The sequence below is a fragment of the Balaenoptera musculus genome, chromosome 20, assembly GCF_009873245.2.
Source record: "Balaenoptera musculus isolate JJ_BM4_2016_0621 chromosome 20, mBalMus1.pri.v3, whole genome shotgun sequence".
Classification (NCBI taxonomy): domain Eukaryota; kingdom Metazoa; phylum Chordata; class Mammalia; order Artiodactyla; family Balaenopteridae; genus Balaenoptera; species Balaenoptera musculus.
Window position 1 is genome coordinate 24,061,314 of NC_045804.1, and position 27,793 is coordinate 24,089,106.

Genomic DNA, 27,793 nt, shown 5'->3' on the forward strand with positions numbered 1-27,793 from the left:
AAAAAAAAAACAAAAAAAAAAAAAACAAGAAATGACAGCAAAATCCCTAAAAAAAGGATAATTAACTTTTCAATGGCGACTATATTACAAACGTTGGGTAATAATTTCCAAAGAGGCACACTAATGGGGGGCACGAGTCTGCTACAAAATAGCTGAGACAAAACAATGTACCTCAAAATGTTTTGCAGGACTACACTGTCTTTTCCTTCAGAAGATGCTTTTGTATGTCTTCTTACTCGGCTTAGTTCCATCTTCATCTGTGCATACTTACGCTGCACTGTCAAACAGTAACAAAAAGCCCTAATCAAAGTGAGAAACAATACACTTACCTCTGTCTGATCTGAGGTCTTATCAGATCAGTTTTAATTGGACTGAGTGTCACCTTCAGATTTAATGTCTTCACTGGTCCCATTGACCTCATTCTTAGTATCACCTTCCTTTGATTCAGTGTTTGTGTCTTCACTCTGTTTTTCTCGACTACTGGACTTCACACTACTTTTTTTATCATCAGATCCCCTCTTTTCTGCCATAAAAGAAGACATTGATCGTGGATTTTAAAGTAAAATACAATACATACATAACGCTTTGAAAAGTGAAAACAATTGAGAGATGAAAAGACAATCATTTCCCATAGACTGCAAGTAACAGTTTGATGAATCTATCAAAGGGGTAAAAAATTTGTAATTTACAAAGGAGGGAGAGAGCAGGACAGGGAATTAGAGAAAGCAAAAGGTAAAATAGTGGGCAAATTCTCTCAAACTGATGAGAGGTACACGTAACACCAAATCACTGCAGAATCTAAAACTTAAGGAGATTTCATTTGGGGTAAAGAACATCAAAAGGCAATGGGAAAGGTATGAACGATAGTACAAAAAAACTGTGTTCACATGAAGTAAATTAAGTTAAAAAAGTAAAAATAGTAACTGCAAAAGGTGAAAAAAGGTGAACATTTTATAGGCATGTTTCTCCAACTATATATTTTTAAATGCAAAAGATGACTTATACCTATATATATTTGAATACCCAAGAGGGACAAGCCCAACAAAAGAAAGTGGATCTTAAATCCCATTCCAAATACTGAACTTCTGTGCTTTGCTAATAAAAGTAACGTATGTGCCATCTCAGAATTGTTTTTCCAAAAGGAGGAATTAAAGTTCAACTCAGCTGCAAATAAAGGATGGAAAAAAAAAAAAAGTCAACTTTTCCTTCTGTTTTCTTTGGAATGGTGAAACGCCAGACTAGAGGCAAAAAATGGTACATGGAGCAAGTATGTTCTAGCTTTTTCAGTTCCAAGTATTGCCTAACAAAAGATTTCTACAGAAAATGTTAAAGCAAACTATCAACACAAACCTTCTGGAAAAATTATTTTTCCCTTTAAACTAAGTTAAGAATAGCTGGTCTAGCAGAGTACTTCATAAGATAGAAAGAGGTTTTAAGAGAAGCAGAACCCTCTAAGATTCTAGACAAAGTGTTAAGACACAACATTAAATAACTGGGAGAGGGATGGTAATGAAAACAAAATATGGTATGGGGGTGGGGGGCACTCATTCAAAGAACGTAAGAATTGAAGATCTTATGTGAAGGAGCATATTCAGTCCATAACACTTGCAAAATGCACGAAGCAACGTCCAAGTAGCTGACTGCAGGACTTGCTTCACGTCTGTCTGTCCACTTATGAGAACTGTGCCAGTACAGTGTGCTCTAACTGACCTTGTGGGAAAGTCCTCCCTTTGTGCCTTATGGGCTTCTCCGGTGCACAGGTAGCTTCAATGAGGAAGAGTCGTCTTGTTGCCCCGTAGAGGACTAGTAGTCAGTCCAATAATCTTATCTTCTGCCCTATATAAATATGGTAGATCTTAATAGTCCTAAGGACATCCACAAAGTGTGGTGGACTTCAGGGCTATGGATTAAAAAAGGAACCTCTCTTGACAAAGAGAGCACCCTAAATTGGTTGGTGGTTAAGAAAGATAGGTTTGTGCAAGAAACCACTTTTCGTCTGTGGAGTCAGATAAAGTGCTTTCATTACAGCACATGGAGTAGTGAGCTCCCTCTTATTCATCGCCATTATCAAATGCTTGCTACTGCTCGTATCTGACCTCAAAGTTCAGGCCTTCAGTTATTTATACGGAGTGCCTAATTGGCCACACGGTATTTTCAAAAGCCAATAAATCATGTCACTTCTAAAAGAGATCCCAACGTTTAAAATAAATCTATAATGGCATACCCAATCTTTCAAGATGGACCAGATGCAGAGTTTTCTCTGAATCAAGTCTTCACTCCTTCCTTCACATCTCACCAGGAAAATCCCTGTTTGTCCATAATCTAAACACAATGCAGCTTATTTTACTTAAACAAAAGTTTGATTATATTCCACGATGTGATCATTACAATAAGGATCATAGTTTAGCAATTCAACTCATCTTTTCTGCTCTCTCTAGAAATTACACAAACTGTTTTTAAGTCAGACCAGTGACATTTATTGCTCAACTTTGATCCCAGATAGTTATGAAGGCTAGCTAGCTTTTGTCCCTGAGAACCAATGCAACTATTTTAAGTGTCACAAATGAGGATACAGCAAAGAGCTTTAGTTCTCAGAGAGAAGTGATTAATTTCATCTCTGACATCCATATCTGGCTCTTGAGAGTTGACCCATCATCCCCAAAATACATTACACAGAAAGTCTTGCAAAAAGGTTGGGTGAAGCTTTCTTAAAACTAATATAGTCAGTTAACTCTTGGTATCAATTGCCTTTTGAATCACAAAAGTAATTTCTGAACTTAAATGGCAAATACTAAAGCTCACAAGAGCAAGTTTTCAAAATTATCCTGTTTCCTACTTTTTAACATTTGCTCCATGTTGTAGAAAAAGCGAATATATGTAAATATTTTTAAAAAGAGAAGATGCACTTATTTGAGGAAAAATAAAACACACACACAAAAAAAATCCATTGTTTGTGCTGCTAGTTTCCTAACTCAGTTAAACCCCACAAAAACTATAGACTAGTTTCATAAAAGAAAATAATGAGTATCACATACACGTCTAATATAATAAATTCAAACAGGAGCACACATATTATGTTGGTGATCAAACATGGACACAGATAGGCAGAACAGGATGGAACAAGCAGAGCCAAGAAAATCAGAAATAAGCCCTTTCTCTCATTCCTGAAAACCATGCAAAGCAGAATAGCCCAGTCAATACAAAATGACAGACGCACAAAGAATCTGAAGAAAACGCAGAAAAGGCGACCCTAATGATTAAAAGAATTATCGTTCAATGAAGGCTAAGTTGAAAGATGAGAATATCCTTGTGAAAACATGCCAAAGACAAAATGAAAAAGTCCATTAAGAGTGCACAGTGAACCAGCTACTGGAATGCCACAGAAAACCAAAGGAAAAAGTAGAGGGGACAGAGCATGTTGCTTCAATAAAAAACATGGTAAGACACATGTAAGGCATTCAACTACTACAAACTTAGAAGTACCGAGTTAAATGAATGCTGTACATGAGCACCAATGCAGTAATGTACATTTACTCTGCAAGACATATTATGGAACACTGCAGCAAGTAAAAAAAAAAAAAAAAAAGTTGCCAATAACCAAGAATTCTACACCTTAATAAGCCTAAAAGGTAATGCAATACTTGGAAGAAACTAAATGATAAGCCTTCAAGTTATGAATTGAAGGATGTGACTTTAACATGTTCTAAGAAAACACCAGGCCAACTGTCATTCTCACAAGTCAGAGCAGGAGGGGGGAGAATAATGCCTGTCTCCTACTGAATGGTATTCATCATAAGTGAAAATGAGTATAGCTTGAAGTGGAACTCTGCCTGTGTCTGAAGAAAAGTGAGTCGGTGGGGAGACAAGAAAGTGAAAACAGTCTCTTAATAAATTAAATTCTCATAAAAACTAACCTTTCTCCTTGGATTTTCTATCTTGTTCTCTGTCCCGACTTTTGCTCCTGTGCTTATATGACTTTCGATCTCGGCTTTTTGATCTTCTTCGATCCCGACTACGAGATCTATGCTTTCTTTCTGATCTATCATGGCTTCTGCTTCTTCGTCGATCTCTGCTTCTTAAATAATTTGAAACAAAAGGAAAGCAACTTCAGCTGATATTACAGTAAGAAAAAACCTTGAAGAATTACATACTGTTGAATAAATAAGAAGATTAAAAGCAAAACTTACCCTTAAAGGCAAAAGAATAGAATCTACTATTAAAACATATTTACATTAGAAATCTTAAAAACTGAAAATCCTTCTAACTTCAATTTTTCAAATAGGTAGCCCTACCCAAAATAATTTGATTTAAATGTCTTCTCAGAATCAATGAGAAGAGAAGCACTTAAAAGACCATCCAGTACACTGACTTCCTAATAAGACTGCATCAAACCTCCCTTAGACTGCCTCAGAAATAGCAATGAAGTTGCCTCAAAGATGGATTCATTCAGATTCAATTCTCATAATCCATCCTCATGCTTAATGAGACTTAAGAGAGTCAAGTACCAAGGAATATCACTAGTAATTACTACTGCTTATTGCACACTCACTATATGTCTAGCACTGTCTCATGTGTTCAATATACCTGCTTCGCCTTCTTTCTCTACTTCGTGATCTTTTGTGGTCCCGAGACCTGCTGCATCTTCGGTCAGAAGTTCGGCTTGAGTGCCGACTCCTTGATCGACTCCTCTTTCTTCTTTCTCTGTCTCGAGCCCTTTCTTTTTCTCTTTCTTCCTCTTCTCTTCGTCTTTTCCTCTCTCTTTCTTCCCTTTCTCTCTCCCTTTCTTTTTCTCTTTCTTCTCGTTCTTGTTTCTCCTTTTTTAAACGCTCATCACGATCAGGTTCTTCAGTTCTTTTTCTTAATTTTTCCTAAGGAAACAGAGTTTGATTTTTTTTTTTTAGAACTATATAAAGACACTGTCAAACAAGGGCTACCTAATGTGAAGCATTTTTAGACCAACTTATGGAATTTGATGCCCTAAAAGTGAAATGGAGAAATCTCAACACCATGTATGTACACAAGATATCTGACTAATCCTCAGAAATATTCTTTCTCCCAAATTCCTAGCACTACAGAGTAAAAAAAATAAAGCGCTTTGCTAATCCAATGAATAGCAGAACATTATAGGGATTATCGCTACCTCAAATAACACAGTCAGCAAAAATATCAACGAGAGGTTTATATCTCTATGTCATCAATTTTTAACCATACTAAAATAAAGTACTAGCTATAGCTAAAATACATGTTTATAAGAAACTTACTTTTAATTCTTCTACAGTAGCTTTAATTTTGGCATAGCCCATGTGCTGTTTTCCCATCAAATGGTCATCTACCCGGGACTGGGCATCTCCCACTATCAAAAAGGCTCCACACACTTCACAAACTTCCATTTGTTTTTCTTGGGCAGCAAAACTTTCAATTGTCTGAAATGATAAATCAGTTATTATAAGAATATCTGAGGAAGACAGAACAAACAAATCTCCCCAAAAGTACTTAACATTTAGAATAGATTTTTAATTTTGTCAACTGCTACCTTCCATTTCCCCAAAGCCATAATACTGAGCAGCAACTTTTAGAGAGAGGAAGTATGACAGCAGCAATCAACTTTCCACATCACCCAAGAAGTACTTAGACTCCATCCCTCAACTCCAACAAAGAAAAACCTACCTATACCACCTCAAAAAAGCTACCTATTTTAGTCTGAATTCATTTCTCGTTTGGTTCAACAGGTTAAAGATGTGGACTCCATATTAAAAATGTTTTTCAAAATCATTAAGGAATTGAACTCACTGAGTATAATCTGAACATATCCTTTTAATATTTGGGAACCAATGACCAATTATATTCTAGCATCAATATCCAAAACATGTATTTTGTATGTACAAATACATACACTGATACAAAATACATTGTATCAAATACATTGATACAAAAACATGTATCAATATCCAAACATTATATTCTCTAACTGAAAGTTAAGAAAGTAGAAGGCATTATTAAGAGTATACCAATTCTGTACTAAGGTAAATACAAACTGAGTAATTTGTTCTAACAAAAAATAAATAAAACCCAGGCCCAAATGAATACTTATGATCTAAGGCACAGGTTGGCAAGCCAGCGGCTAGAGGCCTGTTTTTGTAAAGTTTTACTGGAACAAAGCCACATCCAATTGTTTATATATTGTTTAAAGCTGCTTTTGTAATATAAAGGCAGAGCTTTTATATTACAAATCTTGTGACCTTCAAACCTAAAATATTTACTATGTAGCCCTTTAAAATAAAGTTTGCTGACATTAGAAAATTGTTCTCAAATCGGAATAGATCCTAGTAATTCACAGTGAACAGCCTGGGTAAATCAAAATGAGGTTGCTACTCACCGAAGTTGTGGACCTAAGTAATTCTCTCTCTTCTTTTAACTGTTCAACTAATTTCATCATTCCCTGGGCTTCTTCTACTTTTCCTTCAGATCCTAATTCTTCAATCTAAGGGGAATTTAAAAAGCAGTCAGGATATCTTTCTAACCACACTATCCAATTATTTTTCTTTTTACCCCAAGCTTCATTAGCATTTAGCGGTTGTTTTGGGTTTTTGTTTGGTTTTGTTTAGTGAAGCCCGCATTAATTATGTATACTTGACAGAACAGCAAATTTCTAAGGTGCACAATTTTGTAAGGTTTGATTCCCATGAAATCAACACCACCATCTAGATAATAAACATATCCATCACCCCAAAGGTTTCCTCCTGCCTCTTTGTTGTATCTCCTCCCAAAGCAACCACTGATCTGCTTTATGTCACTATAGACTAGTTTGCATTTTCTAGCATTTTATTTAAATGGAACCATGCACTTTTTTTTCCTTCTGTAGGGCTCTGGCCTCTTTCACTCAACCTATTATCTTAAGATTCATCCACACTGTTACATGTAGTTAATTCCTTTTTATTACTGAGTAGTGTATCACACTGTATAGATCAGGGGTCCCCAACCCCTGGACCAATAGCGGTCCGTGGTCTATTAGGAACCTGGCCACACAGCAGGAGGTGAGCGGCAGGCGAGCGAGCAAAGCTTCATCTGTATTTACAGCTGCTCCCTATCGCTGACATTACCACCTGAGCTCCACCTTCTGTCAGCATTATGGTGAGCTGTATAATTATTTCATTATATCTTACAATGTAATAGTAATAGAAATAAACTGCACGATAAACGTAATGAGCTTGAATCATCCCGAAACCAACCCCCCACCTCCATCCGTGGAAAAACCTTCTTCCATGAAACCGGTCCCTGGTGCCAAAAAGGTTGGGGACCGCTGGTATAGATACATCACATTTTTTTTTATCCATTAACCTACTGACACACACATGAGTTCTTTCCAGGCTTGTTTGGGGTGTTATTTGCCTATTATGAATAAAGCCACTATAAACATTGGTATACAACTCTTTGTGTTAACATATGCTTTCATCTCTCTAGCAGTGGAATGGCTCGTGGTGCCTCTTTTAACTTTTTAAGAGAGAAACTTTTTTCCAAAGTGGCTGCACCATTTTACATACCCCAACAGTGTAAGATAGTTTGTTTGCCCAGCTCTCCACTAACACTTGATATGGTCAGTCTTTTTAATTTTAGCAATTCTAATAGGTGTTCAAAAAGCATCTCACTGTGGATTTGTATTTCCCTAATGTCTAATGACATTGAGCAACTTTACATGTATTTATTTGCCATCCTTATACCTTCTTTGGCTAAGTGTCTACTCCAAGTATTTTCTGACATTAATGCACACAATTCTCACCTGCTGCAGGAGTACATCGATTTTATCTGTTAGAACCTGAATTTTTTCTTCATTTTTGCCTGTTGGACCAGCTGCCTAATGAAGACAACAGAATGTATTATCAACAACTAAAATACAGAGATAGACATTCAAACTCTCACATACCATACCTAATATTTGTATTTAATAACTGAAATGCTGAATCACAAGGATAGTAACTCAATTACCTCAATTTTTGTTAATCAGCTGCATATTTTGTCAGTTATTGATATTAAGATCAAAACCTTATGATTAGCAAAATCAATATTATATTTACTAATAAAGACTGAAATTTTAAAAGAATACAAAGTAATGAATGAACCTGAACACAAGTTTCAACACTAGGGAAGTCTATGGGTTTCCAGAGAACAAGGACACTTTACAAAGACTGTAAATTAATTTCATACTCACCCCAGATGACTGCTGGTTTTGAGATAATGCCAAACGAGCATGGCCTCGTCTAATTCTACGTTCTACTTCTGCAAGTAAGCTCTGTAAGTATCGCAGAAAATCTCTCTCATAGCCAACTTTCATAAAACGAGAACTCTTCTCATACCTAATAAAAATGAAAATAAACAAGCACTGTTTTCCTTCCAAATATTTATTGATTACAACTCTCATATTCTATCTTAACTAATCTCATGGACTACTGCATTTAGACTGAAGGCGTAAGGAATTCCCTGGCGGTCCAGTGGTTAGGCCTCTGTGCCTTCACTGCTGAGGGCCCGGGTTCAACCCCTGGTCGGGGAACTAAGATCCTGCAAGCCGTGAGGAGCCACCAAAAAATAATAATAAAAGAAAAAAAATAAAAAACAAATGTGATATAGAAAAAAAAAGCTTAGGCTTATTCTTGGCATACAGTATGTACTCACATGGTGATACAACATTAAGCTGCATCACTTTCTACCACCCCCAACTAATGAACAGGACCTCTGTCCAACATTCATTTTAAACGAATTTCAATTATTTCTTCAATCCTTGTCCCCTTTAAACCAAATAATGATGGGGGGTGGGGGGATGACCCCCAAAAAGGTAACTTACTGTTTTCGCAGATTTTCATCATGAATTTTTTCACAAGGCCCTGAAAGAACAAGAAATATGAAGGTATAAATTATTGAAGTTAACTTTTCTCTTGCCAAAACAAAAGGAAGTTCTTTTTTAAAAAAGGAAAGAAGATCCATTTAATCACTGAGTAGTCTGTAGACACCTAAATTAAGCCTACTGAATCATGAAGCAACATACCCAAGTAAGCACATGAAAAGTGTTCTCCTTAGTCTTCAAGGTGAGTATAACGCAGAACTACGTAAGAGCAGAAAAAAGAGGGAGTAGGAGGAATGAAAAAATTGTTCCTTACTGCCACCAAGAAGAAAACTGGGATGAGGGTAGACCACTGGTCTGAACCACCAGCGACATTTTATTAATTTTGAGTCTCTGTGAATAGTACAAGACTAGCACCCTAGTCCTACCCCTTACCATCTCCAAAAGGCAACCAATTTTGACCCTTTCAGTTGTATCTTCTGGAATTTACCTCCATATTTCTAAATTTTATGCTTATTTTGCTTTTTCTTGGTTTATCTTAGGCATCAAAAATTTAAGTTAAATAAACATTCAGTGCTTATATTTTGATTATGCAAGTCCTACATTAACTGCTGAGTCAAACAAAAGGTGCATTATAATGACACTTTTGATACACTTACTGGAATTCTTTGTTTAGTCTTTTCTATGTCTCTTATTTCCAAATTCTTCTCAAACACTTTAACTCAGCTATAAGAAACCATCTCAATACGAATCTCCTTCAAGATTCAAAATATATCAGCTAACCAGCTTTATTTCTTCCATGAGCTTTCTGTCCTGCTTCAACCTGGGCTGCTTTTTTTCTAAGCTCACTAATAGAGTTGTCATCCTTAGAAACTCCTTTTCTGGTCTGTACTGAAGTTTACTGGATCTCTCATTTCTCTCCTTCTTGGTTTATGCCCATGAGTTTCCAGAGAAAAGGTGGTAGATAAATTTGTTGAGACCGTGCATGTCTGAAAATGTCCTTTTTTTTCCACCCTCATATTATCCTGTTTGGCTATATAGCCAACCTAGGTAAAAACATTTTTTTCATTCAGAATCCTGAGGGTATTTCTCCAGTGTCTTCAAGCTTCCAGTGTCATACTGACAAATCTGAGGCCATCCTGATTGATAACCCTATGTGCCCCACCCTCACCCCTGGTGTTCTGGAATTTCACAATGGTGTGGATCTTTTTTCATTTGTTGTGCTGAGCTCTTGAAGGACTCACTCAATCTAGAGGGTAAAGTCCTTTAGTAATGCAATATTAAAATTTCCTCCCTTCTGTTTTCTCTATCTAGAACTCTTAATTAGCTATTAGAGGACTGGACTAATATAATTTTTTCAAATTTTAATTTTTTATTAACATTCCACAAATTTATTTTATCCTCAAAACTTTCCCGATTTTATTTCAGATTTCTCTAGTTCTAATTTCTAGGAACTCTTCTTAGTTTTTCAAAACTTCCCTTTTTATACAGCATCCTATTCCTCCTGATATGTTCTCTTACTTCTCTGAGGATACTAAATTTAGTTATGGCTTTAAATTTTTTTTTTCTTCTGTTTTCCCCCATTATCCACCATACTCCACTAAATTCTTTTTTTCTGTTGGTTTTGGTTAATCTTTTGTTTGAAGGTTTTCTTCAAATGTCTGACTGGTATTCCTTGGCTGGCAAAACACTTCCAAAATCTGACTCGAAGTTGGTACGCTCAGGCAGGGTTTGTCAACTAACAGGCTTTACCATAGGAAAATTGGGCAGCAAGACTTTCTTTTAGGAGATTCCCCAAGGGTCAGTACCTGTAGATCACTTCTCTGGAACTGTTCACTTTCTCTAAAGAATCCTCTTCTCTTCTGCCTGGGGAAAAAACATCTGGCTGTATCCTTCTAGGAACAGGGCAGAGGAAGGGAATGGGAAAACCTCACTATTGAGAATACAGACTCATTTAATCTCTTATAGTCTCATCTTTGTTCATTACTGCCCTGTCCTGTATCTCTACTCCCAATATCTAGATACATCCAGCCCTAATGTGCTCTTAATGTTTTAGGGCAAGCTGTTAATGTTTCTAGAATGATACTAGTTATGTACCATCCTTGGGAGAAGAAAATGATCAAATTTTTTTTTTTGCACTTTGTGGTTCAAATGAACTAGTCTCCTTACCCCAATTTCTTCAGAACATAACCCCCTGGGGTCTCCTGGGCTGGAGGGGTGGGAGACAGAATCACCAGATGCACAGGTCTGACCACAGACTAGTGGTTCTCAACAGGGGGCAGTTTTCCCCCAGGGGTATCTGGCAATGCCTGGAGGCATTTTTGGTTGTCACAATTGGGAAATGTTACTGGCATCTACTGGGTGCAGGCCAAGGATGCTACTAAACATCCTACAATTCAAAGGACAGCCCCTCCCACCCCCGCAAACACAGAATTTTCCAGGTAAAACTGTCAAATGTCAAGTTTGAGAAACCCTGAACTAGACTAATCTCTGGTTTTCAGCCCCATGATTCAACTCTGCCTTCTATGGTACCTGATGCCTCCAAATCCTGAGCCTGTCCAGGGTTCTGCTGATCAAACTCTTGCTTCTGTTTAATATCCCCTTCTGCAGGCTTTTAGGGTACAGGTTTCTCTGCTATTCTTCCATCCACTTGTCATCTTCCAAAAATGTGCTGACATCTCTAATGTTATCTCGACTCTTCCATTTACACCTTTTTTGTTTTTAAATTTTCATTTTAGTGGAGGGGTTTCAGGAGGGAGTGGAAATAGATATGTATATTCAATTAAGCCACCACGTTTAATTAGACTGACATTTATTAATACATTCAAAAAACTAAACCAGGAAAGAAATTACTTTATCAACAAACCTTTAAGAGAAAACTTCTTTTCAAAATTATAAAGTATCAGTTTCTCTTTAATCATAAATTCGATAGAAGTTACACAGAATATTTACTTACCAAGATCAGAACGAGTGTTTGTGAACAATTCCGCAGGACAAAAACCACAGAGATAATATTTACAAACCTAGTGAAGAAAAACAAAGGTAATTTAACTTTTTGAAATTGTTCGGTTTTAGAACTATACCAGAAAAGGGTGCCAAATAACTATTTTCTCATTTCATGATCTTCATCTTTCAACCAAGTAAGTTTAAGAACAATTTCATTTGTTAAGCCATTTAGTTAGGTAAATTAATGACTTTCAGACTCCTGGATTTCAGTACAAGAAATGCAGGACTGACAGTTACCAGCATTTTCTATTTCTATAATTACTTCCTATTTCTATTACAGTATTAGAAATCACTGCCCTACTCCCAAGCAACAAAAAATATTGGATAAAGACATCCAGAAAAAAGATGACTTTTTATTTTTATTTAAAAACACACAAATAAAAAACACATTGTTCTTACTGTCTAACTTTGTTAAAGACCAGAACCAATTTACAGACTAAGATTTGGAAATCACTGCCTAAATTCCAAATAACACTTATTTAAAGCAATCTGGTTCAGTATTTTCACTTAAAGAGATCCTGTAACAGGCCCTAAGATGTAGTGGATATTTTCACACATGCCAGCACTTTACTGAGTGACTTCTATGGTATGAGGAAAAATTATTAACATGAAACCGACTTTTAATTCTCTCTCATTGGTACTTTTGTAACTCCTTCAGATATATTCCAAGACTGCTCTATCCTATGTTTAATTCTATAACACTGCAAACCAAAACCTGTTAAGCAAAATTCCAAAGTATCTCCCTTCATATAACCCTTCATTGTTATTGGGTAAATTTTCAATGTAAAACTATGATAGAAAAGGTCTGCTAAATTTAAGATTGGATGAGTTTTTTCGAGACACTTAGAACTGGATGTTAAATCTCAAATAGACTGTTTTTTGCTTCAAAGGTCAATTGTTTTATACTTGTCTGAAGCAATGTGGTTCCATAAGCTGTGTCCAGAAGAACTAAGGTCTTATAAAGAAAGGTCTCATAAAGAACAATGAGATTCAAAAATCATGTCTAAACATATTTAGTTTTATATCAATATTATCCTGTTATATGTAGCCATGTGTCATAGTATCTTTATACCATTTTCTTTTCTTTAGAAGTTCTAACACTCGATTTTAAGTTATTAAAAAGGCTCTGTATGACCACAAATAACATGTTGGCGAGGATGTGGAGAAAGGGGAACCCTTGTACACTGTTGGGAGGAATGTAAATTGGTGCAGCCACTGTGGAAAAACCATATGGAAGTTCCTCAAAAAAGTAAAAATAGAACTACCATATATGATCCAACAATTCCACTCCAGGGTATATATCCAAAGAAAACGAAAACACTAATTCAAAATGATACATGCACCCCAATGTTCACAGAAGCATTATTTACAACAGCCAAGATATGGAAGCATCCTAAGTGTCCATCAACACATGAATGGATAAAGAAAATGTGGTATATATACACAACGAAACACTAATCAGCCATGAAAAAGAATGAAAATTTGCCATTTGCAACAACAAAGATGGACTTGGAGGGGATTATACTTAGTGAAATAAGCCAGACAGAGAAAGACAAATACTGTACGCATTTGTGGAATCTTAAAAAAAAAAAAGCAAGTTAGTGAATATAATAACAACAAAATAAAACAGACTCTGTGATATAGAGAACAAACAAATGGGGCAAGGGAAGAGGCAGGGGCAAAATAGAGGTAGTGTATTAAGAGGTACAGACTATGATGTATAAAATAAATAAGCTACAAAGATATATTGTACAGCACAGGGAATATAGCCAATATTTTACAGTAACTGTAAATAGAGTAAAATCTTTAAAAACTGTAAATCACTATGTTGTACACCCGAAACTTATATAATATTGTAAATCAACTATACCTGAATTTTAAAAGGGCTCTATACGTGCAAATGGTTAATGTTTTAAAATGCTATATACTTTTCTAATTATTAAAAAGTCTGATTTGTTAAATTTTGCATCCACTTTAAGTGTATCAGCAAAATACCAATGCCAACATTCAGTTTAAGAATCTCTTTCAGGGGACTTCCCTGGTGGCACAGTGGTTAAAACGCCATGCTCCCAATGCAGGGAGCCCAGGTTCGATCCCTGGTCAGGGAACTAGATCCTGCATGCATGCCGCAACTAAGAGTTTGCACGCCACAACTAAGGAGCCCGTGAGCCGCAACTAAGACCCAGCGCAACCAAATAATTAATTTTTTTTAAAAAAGAATCTCTTTCATTTAGGGGAAGAAGGACAGAGACAAAGAGGGTATGCTACTTATCTTTCAGACTATTAACCCTGGTTCCAAGGGCCCAAAAATTATTTAACAAATTCCCCACAATTTTAATAGTTATATGAAATAGGTTAATAATAGTTATTACCAGCATTTACCATTATTTATAGCTACAAATTATATGGTTTTAATTATATTATTAAATTATATTAATTATATTATTTAATTTTAAAACTAAACTTGGCGTTCAGCCCTCATAAGTATGAAAGTTTACTATTATTACTATCACTATGCATTTTACTTTCAAGTACATATGTAAATATAAGACTAGTGTTCATTAAAACAAAAGGAATAAACATCTCTGTGGTCCCTCCTGACTCTTAAATATAACCAAATACAAACTTCAAGTATTTCTAGGAAGGAAATCTTTTTGGAAGTATTTCCAAATAGTACTTATTGAATCTTAGTTTTACTAACATTTATCACCAAAATCAAACTGACCTGGATCTGAACTGGGCTTTACCACATACTGTATGACTTAAGTTTTCTGTAAAAGTGGGGATGACTACTAACTTCAAGGTTTGTCATAAAATGTGTAATAAATTCTGTTTTTTAAAACTAAAATACCTCTGATTTTCAGAGCTATTTAAAGTTTTATTCTTAGGACTTCCCTGGTGGCACAGTGGTTAAGAATCTGCCTGCCAATGCAGGGGACATGGGTTCGATCCCTGGTCCAGAAAGATCCCACATACCGCGGAGCAACTAAGCCCATGCGCCACAATGACTGAGCCTGCGCTCTAGAACCCACGAGCCACAACTACTGAGCCTGCGTGCCACAACTACTGAAGCCCGCGCAGCTAGAGCCCGTGCTCCGCAACAAGAGAAGCCACTGCAATGAGAAGCCCGTGCACCGCAACGAAGAGTAGCCCCCGCTCGCCGCAACTAGAGAAAGCCCACGCGCAGCAACGAAGACCCAACGCAGCCAAAAAAATTTTTTTAATTAAAAATAAATAAAGTTTTATTCTAAACTCTAAGCCTTATTTATATAAATAGTTTTCCAAAACACAGTACAGTCTAAGTGGTCAAAACTCTAAGTCTAAATATACTATGTCAGTTTTCCAATAAAATACATGAGTGAACACACTTAAATCTAATAAGTACTGTATGGAATTTTAATTTTAAATGGCATTTAATTTTAAAAAGTGGAAAATGGCACTTCAACAATCATTTAACGATTCTTGAAGTATCAATACAAGACTCACTCCTCAAGAAGCTTGGTCTAGTAGCGACACAAAAACTAAAATGTACATGCATCACTAGAACAGACGGGAATTTAGTCAGGAATGTCAAGTGGTGAAGCTTGAACTGATTAAGTTCAGAAGTGGAATGACAAGACATTCTAGGCATAAGGAAACATGAAAAGACAGACATAGCACAGTATGAAATAGGCAAGTTGAAATAGGTATGCTTGGAGAGGCAACATACTGCAGAGTTTGAATCGTGGCCGCCACTTTTCAACTGTGAAAAACTATAGGCTGTAACTCTGCCTCGTGTCCTCAATACAAAAAAAGGAGACAATAAGTATTTCACAGTGGGATTGTAAAACTTAAACTCTCCATTTAATGAATTGGGAGAAATGGGCAAATAAGTCTGGTTTTTTAAATACTACCCATTACTTTATAAAATATGTCTTTAGGCACTATGTAGATCAAATAAGACATGCCAGCAGGTCTACCTATAATTTAGTCCAATCACTCCATCTGAGATGAGAAACTGAGATCAACCACATGACCTGCCCTGAAGGCATCTTACAAAATACAGATTAAAACCTATTTTCCTAATTCTTTTCTGTGTGCTCTTTCTACTCTCCAATTCTCCTTAAGATACTGTCGTAAAGAAATGGAACATCAACACGTTTGTTATTCTACCCAATAAACTCTAGCTACTTAGACTGCTTCTTTTAACCCTTCCCAGGGATTGAGGATGTTTAACTAAAAATATTGTCTTTTTTTTTAAAAATAAATTTATTTTATTTATTTATATATTTTTGGCTGTATTAAGCTAACACTAAAGACCAGAAGAGTTCAATCTCAACAGCATACTTTTCACTACCACTTAAGAGAATGCAGATACAACCAATCTTAGGAATCTGACTAGAAAATTTTAATTCCAAGTTTCCATCACATTAAACAAAGTCAAACTGTCAAAAATTAAAACAATATCTGAAAATAAAATTCAAATTCAAAATTCAAAAAAATAAAAATCTGGCATTAGATACTTTGTTGGGAAAAGAAACATTCCAAACATTACTAGAGTTGTGGGACAATTTTGCAGCATCCATCAAAATGACTAAGTAAAATATGCATTTAACTTAGTCATCATCTTTCTAGGAACCTATCCTACAAATGATTCAGCTACATGTACGAGAACGTTCATTGCAGACTGGTTGGTAATGGTAAAAGAATTTGACATAATCTACATATCCACCAGGAAATAGTTAAACTAAGATAGATTTTTTTTTTTAATTTATTTTTGGCTGTGTTGGGTCTTCGTTGCTTAACGCGGGCTTTCTCTAGTTGCGGCGAGTGGGGGCTACTCTTAGTTGTGGTGCGCGGGCTTCTCATTGCAGTGGCTTCTCTTGTTGCAGAGCACGGGCTCTAGTCGCGCAGGTTTCAGTAGTTGCAACACGCGGGCTCAGTAGTTGTGGCACACGGGCTCTAGAGCACAGGCTCAGTAGTTGGGGCACGCGGGCTTAGCTGCTCCGCGGCATGTGGGATCTTCCCAGACCAGGGCTCGAACCCGTGTCCCCTGCATTGGCAGGCAGATTCTTCCATGCGCCACCAGGGAAGCCCTAAGGTAGATTTACATGTACCAACGAAGAAAGATTCCACAGTATAAGTGAAAGTTCTTAAGTATATATTATAACTTATATAACATTACATTATTATATGACAACTTTCACTTATATATCTGTGCCTGTAAATTACTAGAAAACATCTGAAAACATACATACAAATTTTTAAGCTTTTCCAGGGGAATTTGGCAACAGGAAGGGGAGACAAGGTCAGACTTTCGCTGTTTACTTCTAATTTTAATCTTTTATAGTAAAGCAAGTTTACTTTTGTAAAAAATCATTTTAACAACTCTAAATCAGAGGGAACATAATAGTAAAATCAATTCCTAACAGTAATTAGTCATGGTTCACTCTCTTTTTTATTGCCTACACAAATTTCTTGTAAAATTTTAATCAATTTTCCACAGCAGCAGAGATAGTGAACATCTCTCTCCCACTAAGAAGCCTTCAATTATTTCCCAATGTCATTTAGTCCCAACTTTTAACAAGGCTTATAAAAAACATTCAAAACAAGGTTCCTGCTCATCTATCTACACACCTCCTTCCCCAACAACAAAAACAAGGGCTTCAGCTCTAATACTATTCACAATTTCTCAGGCCTAAGATTCTCTCCAGCCCCTAGTAACATTTGTCTTCTCTCCCTCAGGCTAACTCCTACGAATCCTTTAGGTCCCAGTATTTAAAGGCCACTTTAAGAGGCCTTCCCCAAGTACACCAGTCTGGGTTAAGTGCCCCTTTCATGTGTGCTTTTCTAGACTTTCCCCCACTGTGCTACCAAAGCCCATTACTCCTTCAAAACTGCTACCAAATGACAGTTCTCTCAGGGAAAGTGCTGCATCTATACTATTCTGTTGTACATACTATAAGAATGATACATTTTTGTGTCATTCAAAATAATTTGTATTATTTGTATCATTCAAAGTAATTACAGGAATTTCCTCAATTTACAAGAAATTATCAGAAAATTAAACACATTTCATAAAACAATGAAACACTGTATACTAACTTAAGCTACTTTCTCCCTTTGTGAAGAAATCAAGTCTAATGAGATACCAGGAATTCCCTGGAAGTCCAGTGGTTAGGACTCCGCGCTTTCATTGCTTGAGGGTCCAGATTCAATCCCTGGTCAGGGAACTAAGATCCCACAAGCTGCACGGTGCATCAGTAGAAAAAAAGTCTAACGAGACACACCGAGAGAGAGAGAGAAAGAGAGAAAGAAAGAGAGAGAGAGAGAGAGAGAGAGAGACACACACGGTTTCCCAAAGGCAATCAAATATTAAGGAAATACCTTAATATTTTCAGTGTGATAATAATATTGTGGTTATTTATTTGTCGTGCCCCAAGGCATGCAGAACCTTAGTTCCCCAACCAGGGAGCGAACCTGTGCCCCCTGCACTGGGAGTGCAGTCTTAACCACAGGAACGCCAGGGAAGTCCCAGTCCTTATATTTTAGAGATAGATAATGATGTCTTTAAGGTTGAAATGATACAACTGCTTCAAAATAATGAAAGAGGTAGGACATACAGAGGAAGTAATACTGGCCATCTGCTGATAATGTGTCTTACTGGGTATGGTTACATGCAGAGTTCATTCCACTATTCACTTCTATATGTGTTTTGGAGAGAAAAAAGTAAACAGCAGTTATATACACAACATATAGGCTGCTGGCAATTCCAAGAAGCCCAACACTTACTACGCACTACAGAGTGAGGCAAGAGATGCCTATACTTCTGACAGATAAAACATTTTGGTGACTATGAATTAAAATTGTCTAGTAAAATACTTATAGATGCCATGCAGTATAATTACTCATTTTTTGCTTCCAATTTCCTTCTTAGATTCTGAATCCCTTTTTTAGATGTTAAAAGTCACAAGTAAAAATGTGGACAGTAACTTAACTGTTTTTTCTTTTCTAACCAACTTTCAGTGTCAGTGACGGTATCTGCTAACACTGTGAAGATTTTAGAAAAGAACATTTATTTCAATTCCCTTCATAAATTATTAGGCCTTCATTGAAAAGAGGGCACACTTGAATTTGATAAATTATGAACAAAGTCTCATTTTATATATTATTAGAATCAGAGTTAAGTCAACAGTTAATTTCACTTTTGGGGTGAGATCTACAATATAAAATCCTCAATTTGAACTACTAAGTTCCTTTTATATATATATAATAATAAAAGCTCCAGACCAAACTTTACAATTCCCTACAATCTCAACTCTTCAGATGACCAGAAGGCTACCAATGCTTCTCTATCAAACACTGAAATCTTTGCATGTGAACACTAACCAAAAGGTGCTCACACTAGGCAGTTTAAATCATATGCTTTCCTCATTACCCTGGTTGTTTAGGATTAACAAAGCAGAGCAAACTGCTTAATGCAAAAATACTAATAATCTCAAGGAAATGTAAAATATTAATCAATGAGGGAGGAGGGTGTGTCAATGAATCCTTGGAACAGTATTAAAGCTGATTTGACTTGAGTTGAAAACTACTTTAGTTGAACACTACTTTCTCTCAGATCCAAAGGTAACAATCTACAAAAGTTGGAAAGGCCTGTAAAGTAAAACACTTTCCCTGATAGTGGTTACATACGTACATCTTTACAAATAAATGAAAGGTCAGTAATTTGCATCACAGAAGCATCCTTCACTTAAAAATTAGTTTCCCTCAAGTGCTTCTAGCTCACAATTAAAAACCTAGTATTGGGCTTCCCTGGTGGCGCAGTGGTTAAGAATCTGTCTGCCAATGCAGGGAACACGGGTTCAATCCCTGGCCTGGTAAGATCCCACATGCCGCAGAGCAACTAAGCCCATGCACCACAACTATTGAGCCTGCGAGCCACAACTACTGAAACCTGCCCACCTAGAGCCCGTGCTCCGCAACAAGAGAAGCCACAACAATGAGAAGCCCATGCACTGCAACCAAGGGTAGCCCCCGTTCACTGCAACTAGAGAAAGCCCGCGCACAGCAACGAATACCCAACACAGCCAAAAATAAAAATAAATACATTTATTAAAACAAACAAAAAAACCTAGTATTGACACTAAGGAGGTGGGTCAGGAAGCAGTAGTTAATGAGCTTTAGTATGCGTAAAGATGCCATTTTAAAAAATGCAGATTTCTGGGGCCTTCACGTAGACCTATCAGAAGGGGGGGGGGGCGCCTGAGAAGTACAGATATCTGCATTTAAAACAAATTCCACAGATCAGTCTGATGCAGACATCTAGGAATTACTTTTAATACTAATGTAAAGCTTCCATTTCATTGTTAAACAAAAGGACCCCAACCAGCTGAAATGGCTTTCTGCATCTAGTACAAGTGTGGCCAAGAAAAATTTCCAGATAGAATAGGAATGCAAAAATATTTTGGGGAATTCCCTGGTGGTCCAGTGGTTAGGACTCCACGCTTTCACTGACTACGGCTTGCGTTTGATCCCTGGTCAGGGACTAAGATCCCACAAGCCTCGAGGCGTGGGCAAAAAAAAAAAAAAAAAAAATTGAAATATCAGGTTACAGTGATGGTGAAACCCTTACAGTACATACTGGGGTTGTCCATTCCTCCAGGACTTTAGCACTAACAGCCAACAACATACACAAATGACCTGGAAGTGATGCCACGAGCTTCCCCAGCTTTATAAAACTCTATAGTAATTCCTGCTTATTTAGAAGACGCCACATGCTGGTCTACACCAACCTTTCCTTGCAGACAAGAATCTGAAACACCAGCAATTGACTTTTTCAAATCCCTGAATCTAGAATGAAGTGTAATCTGTCATTAAAGGCATAAAATATTTTGACAACAGCACCAAAAGTTTAAATCAGTGAGAAGCACTAAAACTGAAAGGAAAACAGATTTATTGTAACTAAGATGACATAAAACTTAAGTTGCTTTTCTGACAGCCTCATTGCTTATGTTATAAACCCAGCACATGTAATGCAATGTGGCAATAAAATACCACCAGGAAAAAAAGTTTCTCCACAACACTTGTTCAAAACCAATTAGGCACAGGCACAGGCTGCTCCAGTTGATAAGCAGGCAAACAAAAGCAATTTTCCCTCTGTAATTCAAAATAGATAAATGTCCTATTTGCCCATCAAGTGAATCATGATGTTCATTTTTTTCTTTTTGCAAAGCTTAGATTACTGAGTGAAGTGGTAAAAGAAAAAGTTACTTCACTGTGACAAAGAAATGCCTAGAAAAGAAAGAATCAAGGCAAAAAACACAGTTACTCTATAAATTCTACCACAACACTTCATACTACTGTGGAATCAGGCAGCGCCTCACAGCTTTAGTCAAACGCTTATTTTTTAAGGTACTGAAAGGACTCGTCTAGCACCAACTTGTTTTCCCGCATTGCAAGAGAAATTTTATTCTGACCAAAGCCTATGTTTAAAATGAGTAAGCAACTTTAAAAAAAAGGCATATTTGTTTATTCCTTCATATTTTGATTAGTAACTGCCTGTAAATTATCTTGTTTGATTACAACCGCATGTAAAATTAAATTCTTCATCTATTCTTCAGGTAAGACCTAAAATAAACGTTACACATCGTGTTCAAAACACTAGATAAACATCAGGGTATTTGCAGAGAGCCAGTTTCATAGAACTGTGGGAAGTGAACAAGACCACAAAGATTAGGTTTAGTATCGCCATTTAACTTGCCAAAAGACCCTGGGTGAGCCTCTCAAGTCTCATCTGTGAAACTGGGTTTATAATTATTTACCCTTACAGGGTTAAGAGAATCAAATGAGTTTCATGTGAAGAAAATGCCTTGACAATTATCTACATGAATGGCTTACTAGACCGTACTGCTATCAAACAATATTTGTAAATCACGGTGAACCCTACCAAGTTATGACCTCTTTTAAAATTTTATTTCCCCATATAAGCGTCGAAACTGAACCATTACTGAAATAATATACTGTCACGATTTTTACCACTAATGCTGGCCAGAAATTTCAGTCTAAATACGTCGCTCAGCCCAAATAACGGTAGAAATTTGCCCTTTCCCTTATTTCACAATGAAGTGAAAACTACAGAGCCTCTAGATGTAAAAAAAAAAAAAAAAAAAAATTCCTTCCTTTCCCGCCTTTCCCTGCCTGATTAAGGTGCTTTTCAATTCTGCCAAGGGTCTTTTTGACTTCCTTGATACTTAAACAACAACAACAACAAATCATCCCTTATCCTAGGATCCAGGAGGATCCTCCCGGGCTATCCTCCCGGCTCCCTCCGGCCACGGGGTCAGACACTTGACCCCGGGGCGGCCCGGGCCCCAAACCGCGCCGCGGCCCCGGCGGGCCCCAGTCCGTTCCACTCCCCTCCCCCACGGCGCCCGGGCACAGGCCCAAGGCCCGCGGGACTTACGCTCTCGTGGTCCCACCGCACGTTGCTGCGCTTCTCATCCGGGGCGAGGTTTCGGTCCCGGCCCATTAACTCATCCAACAACTGCGCGGCCGAAATCATGGTGCTTTCCTCGGGCGACTGCTCCCACCAGCCCTGGCACCCACCAAAGAAAACGCCAGCGACACAGTCGCCAAGCTCTCCAGCCCGCTCCCGGCCTAAAAGCCTCCGCTAAACAGGAACCGATAAGACAAAATGGCCGCCGCGCGGACGCCTTCCCAACATGCCGTGCGCGCGCGTGCGCCCACGAGGACACGCCCAGGCCTGGGAGGCGAGGGCGGGCCGCTTCCGACGGCCCGCGGGCGGGGCCTGCCGAGGCCTGAACTCCGCCCTTGGTGGGCGGCACCGCTTCATTCCGCGCCAAGCGAAACCGTAGGCTACTGAGCGTGGTAACGCGTGCTGCTTCCTTTCGTAGGCTCCGTTAGTCCCGCGCTCTTTCACGGAAATAGAAACATACGTCCTGAAGCTTTAACACCGCTCCGAAATGGAGAAAAGGGTAGCGTATCCTTTTGTACCACGCGGTGCCATCTTGCAGTGGAGGAAACAAGATCAGCGCTCGTTCCGTGTTCTGACTCCTTTCTCCTAGTCTCTGCGCTTGCCGCCTCTTCTCCCTGACTTGGTCCTCCCACCCCGACTCCCCTGATTCACAAGGTGGAAAATCAAGGCAGGAGGAGATAAGGCGGTTTCTTTTTACGCGGAGTATGGGGAGGAGTTTGCCTCCCAGTCTGGAATTTTAAATTATTGATTCATTTACTGAACAAATATCTGAGTACTTATCATGTACCAGATACACTCTTGAAGCTAAGCTCTGAACCTTTCAGACACGGTCTTTGCTCCCACAGACCTTGAGGATTAGTGAGAGAGACAGTCACTAAATAAATAAATATATCAATATAAATTGTAATAAGTACTCTAGCACCTTTAACTGTACGGACTCTAAAGACAGATCGCCCGGGTTGGTAATTCCAGCTCTGCCATTCTGCCTTCCTTTCCCCATCTGTAAAATGGGGCTTATAGTAATATTGGTCCCCTAAACACATAAGATGTTGCTGTGAAGATAACACAGGTAAGGCATGTAGAACAGGCTCAACACATTTTAAGTTTAATCATTAGCTATTATGATAATGAGGAGGAGAAAGTAGGGTTCTGTCAAAGAGTAAGAGAGGTCTCTCCGTGGAAATGACCTAAGGCCTAAAAGATGACGGCTCTCCAGCCAAGCAAAGTGGACAGAAAAGAATTCAAAGCAGAGAGAGAGCAGCATATACCAAGGTCATTTCATTATACGAAACGATGTTCATCATTATTTTAAATAAACCTAAAACTGTCAGGATACTCATTAAGTGGCCTGAAGATGGCAAACATTTGAGAGATGCTGCTTTAAAGGGGTAGAGAAGGAACCATAGGATACTGTGAAAGGGAATCCAAAGATGTAAGAGGAAAAGTCTGAAGAGTATAGAGTCAGGGAAGATCAAACAAACAAACAAACAAACAAAGATAGAGAAACTGTTTCAACAAGGTGAAAGTGGGCTTCCCTGGTGGCGCACTGGTTAAGAATCCACCTGCCAATGCAGGGGACATGGGTTCGAGCCCTGGTCCGGGAAGATCCTACATGCTGCGGAGCAACTAAGCCTGTGTGCCACAACTACTGAGCCTGTGCTCTAGAGCCCGCGAGCAGCTACTGAAGCCCACGTGCCACAACTACTGAAGCCCACGCGCCTAGAGCCCGTGCTCCGCAACAGGAGAAGCCACCTACTCACCGCAAATGGAGGAAGCCCGCACACAGTAATGAAGACCTAATGCAGCCAAAGATAAATAAATATATTTTTAAAAAAGGTGAAAGTAACCAACATTGTAGAAAACTGCTGAAGGTCTGGCATGAGAAGACTGAAAAGGATCCACTGGATCCGCAGTTGGAAGTCAGACTGAAATGGATTGAAGAATGAAGGAAAAATGAGGGAGTAGAATGGCAGGTGGACAACTCATTTTAAGAAGTGAATTAGCGAGATAGGGGAAGAACTGAAAGGAGGTATGGGTCCAGGGAGGCTTTTTTAAGATGGGAAATTAGAATATGTTTAGTGTTGGAGAAGGTAGAAGGTAAAAGAAGAGAATAGCTAAAGTTCCAAATTCTTAAGAAGGGAAGGTGATGGTTTAGGCTCCAGGGCATATTGGCCTTTCCTAGAAAAAAGGACCTTTTCTCCACTGAAACAAGAGAAGAAAAAAGATAGAAATCAGTTTGTAGATGCAGCAGTGAGATAAGGGAGTTTTCAGCTGATGGTTGCTGTTTTCTCAATGAAGCATTTTTTGAAGGTTCACCACTGCCACGACCACCAAAAAGGAAAAAAAAAGAAGTACATATCTTGAACTACAAACAGGACTTATAAAACCTGAGTGCAAAGTTACAGTTTCTGTTCACTAAAACTTTTTTTTTTTTTTTGCATACATCACGCAGCTTGCAGGATCTTAGTTCTCTGACCAAGGATTGAACCCAGGCCACGGCAGTGAAAGCGCCGAGTCCTTACCACTGGACCACCAGGGAATTCCCTAAAACGTTTTAATCTAATTCCCTCATTCATTCCACAAACTTTAATGGCGCATGTACTTTGTGCCAGGAACTGGGTTAGTGGCCGGGAACACAGATAGATGTATACGACCTGGTTCTCAGGGAGCTCCTGAACCATGGAAGACAAAAATGTAACAATAACTTGAAATGAAATAAAAGGAAAATACTGTCCTTTGGATCTCAGAGGCAAGAGCTCCTACCCAGTCCCACACTAGGCTCTTTATGGCTCTCTTTTTCATAGATTCTGAGGCCAGCCACAGTTCAGTGTGTATTACCACTGCAGATAATGAGTTCATTCATTTATCCTTTTCATTAATTCAACCAGTGCCAGCATCATCTGCTGGGCATCAGGGATTCAGATATAAAAGTAGTCTTTTGGGGCTTCCCTGGTGGCGCAGTGGTTGAGAATCTGCCTGCTAATGCAGGGAACACGGGTTCGAGCCCTGGTCTGGGAAGATCCCACATGCCACGGAGCAGCTGGGCCCGTGAGCCACAACTACTGAGCCTGCGCGTCTGGAGCCTGTGCCCCGCAACGGGAGGGGCCGCGATAGTGAAAGGCCCGCGCACCGCGATGAAGAGCGGTCCCCGCACCGCGATGAAGAGTGGCCCCCACTTGCCGCAACTGGAGAAAGCCCTCGCACAGAAACCGAAGACCCAACACAGCCAAAAATAAATAAATAAATAAATAAATAAAGGAGCTATAAAAAAAATTAAAAAAAAAAAAAGTAGTCTTTTGTTTTTTTGGCTGTGCCCCCGGGGGTATGTGGGATCTTAGTTCCCTGACCAGGGGATCAAACCCGTGCCACCTGCGGTGGAAGCTCAGAGTCCTAACCACTGGATGGCCAGGGAATTCCCAAAAGTAGGCTTTATGAACAAATCACAGTGCCCAGTTTACAGATAACTTTTATAGATTATATGAGTTGGTTATTTTCTGATGCTGAGATGGAAAACAACCTTATCAGTCAGTGGTCTCCAGACCCCGTTCCATGTATGTTACTAATGCAAAGTGTCATGGACTGAACTGTGTGCCCCACCACGCACACACACAAATTCATATGTTCAAATTCTCAGAATCCACGGTAGGATCTCACAATGTAATTACATTTGGAAATAGAGCCTTTAAAGAGGTAATAAATTTAAAATGGGCCCCAATACAATCTGACCGGTATCCTTATAAGAAGAGGAAATTTGGAAACGCCAGGTAGGCACACAGGGGAAAGGCCATGTGAGGACACAGTGAGAAGGCAGCCATCCACAAGCCAAGGAGAGAGGCCTCAGGAGAAACCAAACCTACTGACACCTTGATCTTGGACTTTTAGCCTCCAGAACTGTGAGAGAATAAATTTCTGTTGTTTAAAGCCACAAATCTGTGGTACTTTGTATGGCAGCTCTGGTGAACAAATATAGAAATGAAGCCACAGTTACTACTGCTTCCCAGCCTTCAGCGTGGCCCCCATGACTCCATCCTCCATCTGCTTTGCTGCCTCCGTCATCTTTCTAAATGTAACTCCAGTTGTGTCTCTTCCCTGCTCAAAACCCCTCAATGGTTCCCCATCTAAAATTTAAACACCAGAAGGCCATCCATGATCGGACCTGCTTCTCCAGCTTTTTGCTACTGCTCCCCCCACACCTTGAACACCCCTTCTTCCTATGACATCACACCACGTTACACTGCTCCAGACATGGAATGCTCTTTCCTCACCCCAGAAACGTCTACCCATCTTTCTCAGCTCACAGCCCAAGCATCACCAGCTCTGTAAAGCCAACCTGGACCCTCATTCTCCTGTGCCTGCCACGCACAACTCATCATCTCCTTTGTGCCACCATTTTACCTTGTACATTTTGGGGTTTGTCACACGATACTGCAAATATCAGTCTTTTTCTTTAAAATGAAAGTTCTCCCCTTTCAGTCTGGTGGCAGCCATCAGTTTATCTCAAAGGTAAGCCAAAATAGGCACTTACGAGTACATCCAGGAGCTGTGGAGGAAGAAGCAGTCTGATGTAATGCGCTTTCTTCTCAAGGTGTGCTTTTGGCAGTACTGCCAGCTCTCTGCACTCCACAGGGCCCTCCACCCCACCCAGCCTGATAAAGCACGCAGACTGGGATACAAGGCCAAGCAAGGTTATGTCACATATCAGATTTCTGTGAGCCGTGCTGGCTGCAAATGCCCAGTTCCTAAGGGTGCCAGCTATGGCAAGCCTAATTATCATGGTGTTAAACGGCTAAAGTTTGCTTGAAACCTTCAGTCTATTGTGGAGGAGTGAGCTGGGTGCCACCATGTGGCTCTGAGAGTCCTGGATTCTCACTGGGTCGGTGAAAATTCTACACACAAATTCTTTGAGGTTATCGTCATTGATCCATTCCATAAATCTACCAGAAGAAATCCTGACACCTAGTGGATCACCAGTCCAGTCCACAAGTACAGGTAGATGTGAGGGCTGACACTGGCAGGTTGAAAGAGCTATAGCCTTGGAAAGGGCCACGAGTTACGCCACACCGCTGGTGGTTCTCACCATGCAGCTTGGAGATGGCACAGTACTCTCCAGCTCCACTGTTACTGCTAATATAAGTAATGTTTGTGGGCTTCCCTGGTGGCACAGTGGTTAAGAATCCGCCTGCCAATGCAAGGAACACGGGTTTCGAGCCCTGGTCCGGGAAGATCCCACGTGCCACGGAGCAACTAAGCCCTGCGCCACAACTACTGATCCTGTGCTCTAGAGCCCGCGAGCCACAACTACTGAGCCCACGTGCCACAACTACTGAAGCCTGCGTGCCTAGAGCCCATGCTCCACAACAAGAGAAGCCACCGCAATGAGAAGCCCGCGCACCGCAACAAAGAGTAGCCCCTGCTCGCCTCAACCAGAGAAAAGCCCGCATTCAGCAACGAAGACCCAACACAGCCAAAAATAAAAT

At 39.1% G+C, this 27,793-nt stretch overlaps 1 protein-coding gene and 1 pseudogene across 1 annotated transcript; one reads left to right on the plus strand and one right to left on the minus strand.

The window, feature by feature from the left end:
- LUC7L3 (LUC7 like 3 pre-mRNA splicing factor) lies at positions 1 to 22,551 on the minus strand. The gene is given in 12 exon segments (XM_036836453.1): positions 1 to 130; positions 132 to 277; positions 383 to 523; positions 3,915 to 4,075; positions 4,585 to 4,868; positions 5,262 to 5,423; positions 6,377 to 6,481; positions 7,778 to 7,852; positions 8,207 to 8,351; positions 8,837 to 8,876; positions 11,790 to 11,856; positions 22,284 to 22,551. Coding segments are annotated over 12 exon segments (1,476 nt in total). The 5' UTR covers positions 22,383 to 22,551; the 3' UTR covers positions 1 to 79.
- On the plus strand, positions 22,543 to 27,444 carry LOC118886687 (annotated as a pseudogene).
- The last annotated feature ends 349 nt before the right edge of the window (positions 27,445 to 27,793 follow it).